Source organism: Pteropus alecto, unplaced genomic scaffold (genome assembly GCF_000325575.1).
Source record: "Pteropus alecto unplaced genomic scaffold, ASM32557v1 scaffold189, whole genome shotgun sequence".
NCBI classification, from domain to species: domain Eukaryota; kingdom Metazoa; phylum Chordata; class Mammalia; order Chiroptera; family Pteropodidae; genus Pteropus; species Pteropus alecto.
In genome coordinates this window covers 3534891-3545705 of record NW_006442117.1, presented here as the reverse complement: position 1 = coordinate 3545705, position 10815 = coordinate 3534891, and the positions used below count along the sequence as shown (strand labels likewise).

Below are 10815 nucleotides of genomic sequence, written 5' to 3'. Positions count from 1 at the left end.
CTTTCCCCTGAGGCTTCATTAACCCTCCATCTGGCGAAGCTGTCATGTGGCCCCAGCTTGTGAGGCAGCAGCCACCTCGGTCCAGCTGTAGATGCTCCGTGGGCCACCTTCGGGTGTGACGCTAACGTTCGCTTTGGGAGCTACAGCAGACCAGCTGCCAGCGCACCTTTCACGCAATGAACTACTTCGTGCTCCGAGTATGGCCCCCCAGGCCTATCAGAAGTCTCACTTACTCCAAACGTAAGTGATTCTAGGTTGCTGACCTCTGCTAAGGCTGCATGCAGGAAACACCATCACGGCCTCTTCCAGAAGACAAATGCCGTGTTCAGTGAAGTAATACCGTGCCCCTTCCACCCAGGTGCAAACCCTTCTAGAATGTTCCCTGTTAGGGGGAATGGGTTCAAATCCCAGGCTTCAGTGATTTCCTTTATATCTGGATTCTTTTTGATGACCTATCTATTTTATAGAAAAAAATAATTTAAAAGTACTTTATCTTCATATTCAATTATATATCAAATTCACTGAACAATTAGAAGCAGAACATCTGGACTGTGGGAGGCAAAAGGTGCTCATACGTGGGTTTTGATGCTTTACGATCTGGCAAACTCGGTAGATCTTAACAAACAGTAATATGCACACGTTGTGCACCGTAGTCAGCCCTGCAGCCAATAAACTCATGACTTTCTGTGAATGACTCCAAAAGCACTTATGCCTCGTTTGCCCAGTGATCCCACATCCTTTTTTAAAGAACTGACCGTTAGCATCACCATTATCCGATAAGGATCAAAGGGTAATGTGGCCTGCTAGCCACGTCTTTCTTAATAAAAACAAACACACACACAAACCGACCAAACATCCCCGTCCTCCCAGTTTCTAGAATCACAGCTCACTTCTGGTGCCTGCGCGCACGGGCCGGGCGGGAGTACCTGGATCTCCTCGATGCTGTGCACGATGAACATGTCCTGCAGGTCCTCCATGGCGCCTTCCATCCAGTTGTGGAAGGGCGCCGCTCTCTTGGCGAACTCCAGGTGAAGCTGGTCGATGGTTTCCAGCAATTTCTCAGTTCTCTGAAGATTATCAAGCATTACCACAGATTAAACCATAAAAAAAGGTCTCCGACAATGTAAACATGCATTCCAGAGCGTCACACCACTGTCTGAAGGCTTGGGAATCACAACGCTCCCGTAACTAACGGTCCGCCTGCGGGACGAAGCGAGGTCAGCCTCCTGGGGCCGAGCCCTACGGGTCTGGGAAGTACCTTCTCAGTCGGGGGAGGATTTGGTGGCGTCCAGAGCAGCCTCGTTTTGAGTAAAGTAACCAACCCCCTACATGCCACCTTCTGAAAACCTGAGGCTCCACGGAGGGTGTACGGTGACTTGCTTTGTAAGTCAGAGCATGCGATTCCCTCACCACGCCGGGGAACAGAGAATTCAGACCACCTTCCTCGTTTTAGGGAGCGGCATGCAGAGAGGATGGCGTGCCCTTCCAGAAAGTCACCCGCCTCGTGAAGATAGGAGAAGCTACAGCTTAATGTTCTCTAATCCTCATTCGGGACTGAACACAGAGTCCTTCTTTGCTTTTCTGGACAAATGCAATCATGAGGCTTCAAGCCCCAGAACGATACCATGCTTGTTTCATGTGGCAGGAGGAGGCGGAGCCGACAGGGAAGGCATCTGTATCACACATCTTTCACAATTAGACTCATTTTTCCTCTCGTTCTAAAGTATTTGAGCTGTCTCTGTTACATGCCTGTCCTTCCTATCCATCACCATTTCTTTCTTCGGGTGGACATGGAATAGCTATTTCGCATCTAGGAGCCTGATATCATGCATTTTAAAACTTCATCAGAGTCAGGGTGAGAAGACTCAGAAAACTGGTAACTGCTTCTTTCCTTCACATCGTCCGAGTCGTCTACGGTAAAAGATAATTAGGCACAGTTGCCCCCGCCCCCCCGGAATTCGCCGGTTTCACTTTGAGCAGTTTTAGTTACCCATGTGATCTGAAAATATTAAGTTTCCCCAACCACCGACATCATCTGCTCCCAACAGCCAACCATCAACGTCATCATGGCTCAATGATCCGGGATCGCCCGAAGCCGATGATCCTCCTCCTGACAGAGGTCAGTGGGAGGCTAACCCACGTCACAGTGGTCATCTACCCCACGTCATCTCACATCACAGCAAGAAAGGTGAGTCCAGTATGACGAGATATTGGCGGGGGGACCACATTCACATAACTTTTATTACAGTGTATTATAACTGTCTTATCCTATTATTATTATTAATATCTTACTGTGCCTAATTTATAAATCACACTTTACCATAGGTATGTATGTATAGGAAAATACAGTATAGATAGGGTTTGGTACTGTCCATGGTGTCAGGCGCCCACTGGGGGTCTTGGAACGTATTCCTCCGTGAGAAGGGGGGCCAGCTGTACGGTTAAATACCAGCCACTTACTGCCATTTACCCAAGTCTTATGCTTTACTAAGGCCAGATTCATCCAACTGTTTCGTGTCACTTTTCCTTACTTCAGCGTTTGCTGTCATTTCCCTTCGCACATCTCTCACTGAGTTCTTCCTGACCCTGACTCGGTCACAGCCACCAACTTCCCATTTCTCTCTTTCTCCTGCTTTTCATACTGTTTAGAGGCTCCTTTCATCGGGCAATCTGTTTTGTTTTATGCACGTAACGCCACAGAAATACAAGAAATTAAAACAGGGACTGGATTAAAGAGCCCCTATTACAAGATTTCACGCAAGCAGATGGCTTAAAGACCTCACCTCCAGGGCCTCTCTCCTCTTCTGTGTGAGCGTCCCCAGTCTGTCCCACTGGTCACAGATCTTCTGGCATCGATCGTTGACATTCACGGCGTCATGATAGTCCAATTCACTAGTAGAAGTAAAAAATAACAATTAGCTTTTCCTGTCAAAATAAACAGATTATATACGTGTGTGTGTGTGTGTGTGTGTGTGTGTGTGTGTGTATTTTTAAATAAGATCAGATAGAGAATTGGCTGGTATTTCAGAGTTTTGTTAACGGCCACCGCGGCAAACATGATCGTTACTCTGACGGATTACGAGAACAATGAGTGACACTCTCACTGGTCAGCGGACTTGTCCTCTCAATGCCTCGGGCCACCATCGCTCTCCCTCCCGCTTTGCTGGCCAGGCCTCCAGAGGGCATTGCTTTTAAGTGGTACTGCATCTGTCAGTAGAGCCGGCTATCGGATCTGGAGGACCGTCCTGCGGCCACGCTGAAGCCACAGTGCCTGGAACACCAAAATGAGTCCAGGGCAGGAGGCGGCAGCTTGCGCCCAGGTGTCCCCGGCCCCTCTCGCAGGGCGGTGGGCCCCGCGTCTCACCATGGGGTGTGCATCCTGTCCAGAGCAGGCGCTGAGACTCCAGCACCGGAAGGACGTGACTGCCTGGCAGAACAGAGCCCCGCTCGCGGACCAGGAGGTCTGATCGTGTGACAGCGAGAACAACATTTCTCAGTAAATAATTCCTCCTCCTCACCTGCCTGCCCAGACGTCCCAACGGGAGCTTTGTGAGCGGAAGTCATTTGAACTTACCATTCAAGCAAATTCTCAACTAGAAGGTTACCGTGGTATCTCCAGGGATAAAAAGTTTGAATTCTATACAAAAATGGGTTAAGTCTTTCAGTTAAGATGAAAGTGAGACTCACAAAGTTTCAAGACATCTTCACGAGGCTTCTCCTTCAAAGCGTCCAGACAAGACGGCCTCAGGAAACTCCCTGTCCTGCCACACCCGTTCCCAAAGCTCAAGTGTTTTATTTTTCAGTAAATGAACCTCGGTTTGTTTTAATAAGACCTTAAACTCAGACAATCCTTGTTCATTACCTGTTTTCTTCCCTCTTACATAACTTGTCCTTACTGAGTGTTATTGCTGCCGTCCCTGGAGAGAGGAGATGCCTGCAGCTGTGATGGGAGTGTTCGCCCAGTGGGTAAGACGCTCCCTGCCACCCAGTTAAAGCCCGTTTGGTTCTTACGGGCAGCTTTCCACACACGTGTACACTTCTCTGATGGAGGGACGAAGACCCTGGTGTTGACTGTTTTAACCCCGCCCCCCCACACACACACCAAAAAAACCCACACAGCACACAAGCTATTTGCACAGACTTGAATGCAAAGTGAAAAAGCTCTGTCTGGCTCTTCCAAATGCAAATATTAAAGAGAAAAAGCCTTCAAAAACAAAAGCTAGGTCTCCTACTAATCCATAACGGCCACCAACGCTCATGGACACAGCATCCCGTGGCGAGGGTAATGATTCTCCCTCCTCTAACTCATACGTGTTAGTTCTACACAAACTGCTTCAGAACTTGTGTAACGGGGTTTGCATAATGGGGCACACTATTTTTTACTGACTTTGAGAACTGCACACATACTTCGATTTACTGTTTTAGGAAAGGTGAAAAGGACGGGGACATTAGTGACATTAAGATGAGCCACATATAGGATATAAATTCTATATGGTTCCTCTCTTGACTGTGTGGAGAAGTAGGCATTGGGGATAATAATATAAAATTATTACTTAACTTTTATGGGCAACACTTAAAACCATTTCAGATGACTCACGGGAGCTATTGCAGAGCATTAAACGGCTTGAGCTTCCTTCATCTCCTTATTTTGTGAGTGACGGCTAACGAGCCGCCAGATATCTGATATTCAGGAAGCATGAACGGTACGAGAAGGTCAAGGCCGCGGATACAGTGCGCAGACTGGCTGGGACGGCCACGAACACATGTGAAGGGTTTACTTGGGCAAGGCTGAAACACAGGATGCTCTTAAAGAGGCCGAATCCGTCAGTTAAGGCGTTTGCTCTCATCGAGAGCGAGGAGCCCGGGAGTTTAGAAATGTAACGTATTAAAATAAATATTTTTGTTATCATTATGTGATAAGCTCTAAACGTGTTGCAGACAAATCAGTGATTATAATGAGGGGGAAAGGAATAGAGGATGAAATTTTTTTATTAAAAGGGGGAAAGGGTCTTTCGAAAAAACTTGCAAATACTGCAAGGAGGCCCCTCTCCCAGAGGCTGGCCGGGAACTGTCACTCGGCTTAGACCAGCCTGGGCTCTGTCGCATGCTAGTTCCTCCCGTAAAACAACAAGAGCGGCGACGAAGCACACTCATTTGACAATAAAGGAAGTGGGCTCCTGCCTCCCGCTGCGGCATGAGGCCGCGATGGCTGTTTCGTTCTGGCCTCTGGGAGCACAATGTGGTCTGTCGGCTGCATCAGGCCTGGCGAGGCCGCCTTTCCGAGCGGCACGCCCGGCCTCCCCACTGATTTCTCATCCTCTTGGTCAGGGGCGGCCTGTGCTGGGGCTGGGGTGCTGCTGGGCGGGGGGACACACGGAAACTACCACAACCGAAGAACCGAAGCCAAACCAGTCATCCGTTTAAACAAACCAGCATCCCATCACGGGGACCTCCAGCTCGGTTCCCTAAACTCCACACAGGACAGGAAAGGCAGGCCCGCGCCCCTCCCGGGCAAGCTCTGGGGTGCCCAGGGAGTCCTCTCAGTGCCCATGTCACGAGGTCCCGGAGGATGCACGTACTTGAGCTCCTGTGCGATGGCCGCGATCTGCTCCACCCGGTCCTGGTGAGCCGCCAGGTCGCTCTCGAAGGCTTCATGCTTCCGTAGCAGGGCCCGCACCTCCGTCAGTGACGCCGACTCATAGTCCTTCTGCAGCAAGATTTGCTCTTTGCCTGCAAGGTCGGAGCAAGGGTGTGACTGCTCCAATGCCACACACCAGCTTCTTTGTGCCCGAAACGTCCTCAGTGATAGTTAACCGAGAGAAGGGTGGGGAGGAATGACAGGGCTGAACACGCGGGGGCCACACTGTGATTGGTTCGGGCTGTCACTCTGCTAACGATGAAAGCTCACGTCTACAAGTTTAGGGGGAAGCTGGTTGGGTACATTCTGAACAACAAACATACCTAACTCATGATCCTAGGTAACAAGTATCTGACTGTCCGGTGTGACTGATGCTCAGTTAAGTTAGTGATTATTGGCTCACGGAGTCACCTGGCATCATCAGATAATACACTTATACTGTCGGCCTGTCCACGGGTTCAACCTTTACCCCAGTTCTTTTAGCCTGTGGCTTTTTTCCCTAATAAATTACAAATTTTTCTCTCTGAACCTTCACCTATTTCCCCACAAATACAGCTTACATCGAGTCACTGGAGCCACACTCATTCCCCAGCTGATGGCCTTTAACATTGAGTTCCATAAACCTAGAACTAGAGGGCAAATGATCACATATTCCACAACGACAACGGAGCACTTCCTATGTGCCAGATGCCGATTTAAATACTTTATAAATATAGACCTATTAGATCTTCATCGAAACCCCGTGAGGGAGGCATGACTGTCATCCCCACTTTGAAGAGGACACTGGGGCCCTGAGAGGCTCAGAACTCGCCCCAGGCTCCCAGCCGGGCAGTGGCGAAGCTGAGGCTCCAAGCGCCCGGCTGCGGTCCGGGTCCGAGCCTGCGAGCGTGTCGCGTGCAATTTGACAGTCAAACCGCGATACAGCAAAAGGGAAGCACAGGTCCCCTGCCCTCCCCCAACAGGATGACTCTGCCACGATAGAGTTTTGTTCTTCCCGGGCAGCAGCCCGCAGCCGGCCAGCAAAGCATGACGAGCACAGGTCCTGGCTCCGGGAGTAGGCATGTGTGCAGGCCCAAGAGAAGGAACGACTGACTCTACGTGACACGAGGAAGCTCAGGCTAGAGAACGGCGCTCTGCCTCCTCCTTTCACGCAGGTTCTCTGAGTGGGAACTCATGCTGCTTCGTGGCGTTTAACGAACATCCTATTGGCAGAAGCCGGGCTGTCCGACCCACCCACAGTTAGAGAATAAACAGATACGTGTGGAATCAAATGGAAAAACGTGGGGAAGGCAGGAGACGTGACACGAGGAAGCTCAGGCTAGAGAACGGCGCTCCGCCTCCTCCTTTCAGGCACGTTCTCTGAGTGGGAACTCATGCTGCTTCATGGCGTTTAACGAACATCCTATTGGCAGAAGCCGGGCTGTCCGACCCACCCACAGTTAGAGAATAAACAGATACGTGTGGAATCCAACGGAAAAACGTGGGGAAGGCAGGAGAGGCCGGGCCCCACGCAGGGAAGGGTGGGAAGAACACATCTGGAGAGCCGTTTTGTGAAAATACACACAATCTGCTTGATTAGAAGATAAATCTTCGTACCGTCTCTTGAAGAGGTTCAGTACGAGACAGCAGAGCAGAGAGGCGGGGACATGTGCCCGCAGGCATCAGGGATGGCGTTAGGAGCACCCGCTTCCTGCGGCTCTGTCCGCAGCCCCCCTCTCGAGCTTGCGGAACCTCCGCCCGAGCCGGGCCGCTCACCGTAAGCCCAGGTCTCGTGTGTGGACGCCTTCTGCCTGAACTTCTCGGCCAGGTGCTCCACACGCTCCAGCCTGCGGATCTCGTTGAGCAGCCACTCCTCGTAGCCCTTCTCCGCCTGCTCCAGCCTCTGCCAGGCCCCGGCGATGTCCTGGGCGTGCGAGGATAGAGCGGTGACCCTCCGATCTCTCGGCGCCCCCGCGACCCCCTCCGCTGCGCGCCTGACGGTGTTCTGTTTCCTTTCCCTTCCCGAACCTCCCACCTGTCTGCTGTCTGCTGTGTTCCGGGCATCGCGCATGTGCCGGGCACGAGCCAGGGACTTTATATAAGAGGAAGCAACATCTGTAAAGCCCCTGCTTCCATGGAGCCTTCATGATGTTAGGGAAAGCAAGACAATAAGTAAGTAATTACACGAGTTCGTGTCGGACAGTGAAGCTCGCGATGGAACACGAAACAGTGTCGGGTGATGCTGAGAGCCCCCGGGGGTGGCCCCTGCAGGCTGGTGACTTACAGGAGACGCTTCCCCTCTGAAGGGGTGGATCTGAGCCGAGACCTCAGTGACAGTGCAGAAGTGGGGGGCGAGTGCTCCAGGATGGGATTGAAGGGGGGGGTGAGGGTGCGTGTGCGTGAGGAAAACCACGACAGGCCTTGTGGCCACGTGGCCGGAGAGGGCAGAGCATGTCGGGTCATGCAGGCCAGGAAAATAGTCTGCATCTGATTCTAAACATTTTGGGAAGTCACTGGAGGGTTCTGAGGAGGAAGGACATGCTCCGATTCACGTTTTAAGAAGGTGATGGCGGCTATTGCACCAAGAATGAATTTTAGGGTCAAAGGAAAAGAGCCATTAAGAGGGATACTGCAGGGCCCGAGGAGAGAGGACGGTGGCCTGGCACAGGGCGATGGGCGTGGAGTAGAGAGAAGGACACGGATTTGAGGTATAATCTAGAAGTAAAGCCAGCGGGACTGGCTGAGGAACCGGATGCGAGAAAGTGACAAAAAGGGAGGGTCGCTGGTGACACCTGGGTTTGGGGCTTTAGTGACTTAGGGAATGGTGATGCCATCTACCAAAAACGAGAACACTGCGGGCGACTCCTGGATATGCTAGGTCCGAAATGCTTTTGAGACACTGAAGAAGATACATGGGCCTAGAAAGCGTCAGTCAGATCCGGAGACTAAAATCTGGGAGGCGTCGGCATTTAGATGGCGATTGGAGCCAAAGGCCTGGGCGAGATCACGTGCAGGGTGTGAGAAGAGGGCCAGCGCGAAGCCAGGAGCGTCCGGCTACAGACTGGGCAGAGGAGGCGACGCTTCGAGCAGTGACTGAAAGGGCTCGATGAGGTAGGAAGCAAACGGGAAGTTCCAGAATGAAAGGAACTTCAGGAAGGAGGTCAAAGCCATAGAGAACGGGAAAACAGAAGCGACGACTGAATGGACCGTCGGCGTGGGCATTGCTGACTTCGGTGAGAACAGCTCAGGGGAGGGGACAGAAGCCAGTTCCCTGCTGGCTGAGGAGTAGAAGCAGAGGAGCCGGGAGGAGCCGGAAGTCGGTCCCTTAAGGCCTCTTTCCAGACGTGCAGCTGTGAAGGGCAGCCGAGGACCGAGACAGTGCTACAGGGAGACGTGGAGTCACGGAAGGAGTCACAGAACTCCGTGTGCGGATGCGAGGGATTCAGCGGAGAAGAAGGCGGATGCGGACCGAGCCCTCGAGGAGGAGGAACGGGCGGGTCACAACAGCAGGGGACAGAGGGCACATGCAGGGATGGCGGGGGACCTGTGGGGACACGCGGCCAGTCGTGAGGGGGCAGGAGAGGACGAGAGCCCTTCGCGAGGGCTCATTAAGGGCCTGCTGTCTGTGAGGCACCCTGCCAGCGCGGTGAGGAGTCAGGGGCTGCATCATGGTCGGAGGAAAGACCACCAACGAAGTGGCTGCAAGGCCAGATTGACCTCTGCTACCTGAGGAGGCTGGAGGAGCCACGGCTCCCCCTCAGCAGCCCGTCGGGAGAAGACTTTAGGAAGGAGGGGGCGCCCCACCCGAGCCTCTCACCGACACCATCTTGCCCTCGGAGGGCATGAAGGCCGGCCGGTTGCTGATCCTCAGCTTGGTCTGCAGGGTGTTGAAGTTGATCTCCAGCTGGCACTTCTCCTGCACCTTTGGGGGCTTGTGCTTCCGACGGTAGTCTCGGAAGTCCTCCAGCTTCTTCTGCATGGCCTGCATGGTCTTCTCAGGGGTCCGGTTCTCCAGCCAGGGGATGGTGCGGCGAATCCATTCCAAAAGCTGTTCCCGAAACAGAAAAGTCCTACACCAGCGCTCGGCCCTGGCTGAGAAACAGAGGAACCTAGCGATGGGGTGGGATAAGCTAATGGTTCTAAAACTACAGGTTAATACCCCGGCTGCCAGGAAAGGAAAGGCACCCTGCCCAAGGACGAAGACGTCCATCCACCCACGGCCGCTAGCGGTCGCCCCAACAACGCCAGACGCAGGTCGAAAACTTAGAGTCGGCACAGGTCCATGGTTTACAAAAATGTAACATTTACAGGAGAGTCGGGGACCAGACAGTAGCAGACGAATGCTGGATGGAGCTTTCAAATGAAAAAAGCAAAAACAAACAAAAAAACACCTGACATGGCAGAATGTAGTGTAACAAAATAAGCGAAGAATTTGATTCACGTTAACACGTATTTGTATTTTAAATAAGCTCCAATGTAATGAATTTATTTACCAGACAAATGTGCTGCAGATCTGGGGCTGACTCAACGCCAACGTATATTTTAATCTGATATCTGGCTTTCAAGGAAATTTACATGAGAGCGGGAGTCAATTCCTAAGGACAAAGGGTATTTTCTCAAGTTCCTACTCATCTTAGAAATGACCTGCTAAAAAGCCACGATCTTACTAAAAATTAGTCAAAGTGGCAATGCGCCCACAGCCCGAGGGTCTGAGGAGAGGGGGCTGTGATGACCGAGGATCACTGTCCTCTGGTGCCGGCCATGCTTCGGCCTTGAGGCTGATCACTGGCATTAAACAACACGGCCAAACTGACTCTTCCCACAGCAGCAGCAGGAAAGCATAAACTCAGCGTCATTAGATCGGATGAACACAAACCACTGCTTGGGAAGGTTCAGTCCAAGTGTCCTGGGACTTTTCCCAGAACAGACCAGATATCAGCTAAATCAAGTCAGGGCAAAATTATTCGGCCTCTGATACTTGTGATTGCGATCGAGTTCCGTCTAGGGACGACGTGGCTGGGAACCTCACTCAGACCACGACGTGAGTGGGGAAAACGGCACGGTGGCCGTGACAAGACCCTCGAGTTCCTATTGCTGCCAAAATAAGAACAAAAGAGCAACATGGAAAGTGCTTTTCCAAGCGAGAGCCTGGCTGACGAGCTCAGAAGGGCATCGCGGGAACAGTGCGTGTATCTGGA

General features: G+C 52.0%; 1 protein-coding gene across 2 annotated transcripts in view; it reads right to left on the bottom strand.

Moving 5' to 3' along the window:
* ACTN2 (actinin alpha 2) overlaps positions 1 to 10815 on the bottom strand; it is a 62172-nt gene that overhangs the window by 11826 nt on the left and 39531 nt on the right. For both annotated transcript variants that reach the window (XM_006920735.2, XM_006920734.3), the window contains exons 10-14: positions 9435 to 9665; positions 7394 to 7541; positions 5580 to 5730; positions 2784 to 2892; positions 927 to 1067 (exon numbers count right to left, since the gene is read on the bottom strand). In XM_006920735.2, the coding sequence (XP_006920797.1) occupies positions 927 to 1067; positions 2784 to 2892; positions 5580 to 5730; positions 7394 to 7541; positions 9435 to 9665 (780 nt within the window). The remainder of the gene's footprint in view (positions 1 to 926; positions 1068 to 2783; positions 2893 to 5579; positions 5731 to 7393; positions 7542 to 9434; positions 9666 to 10815) is intronic.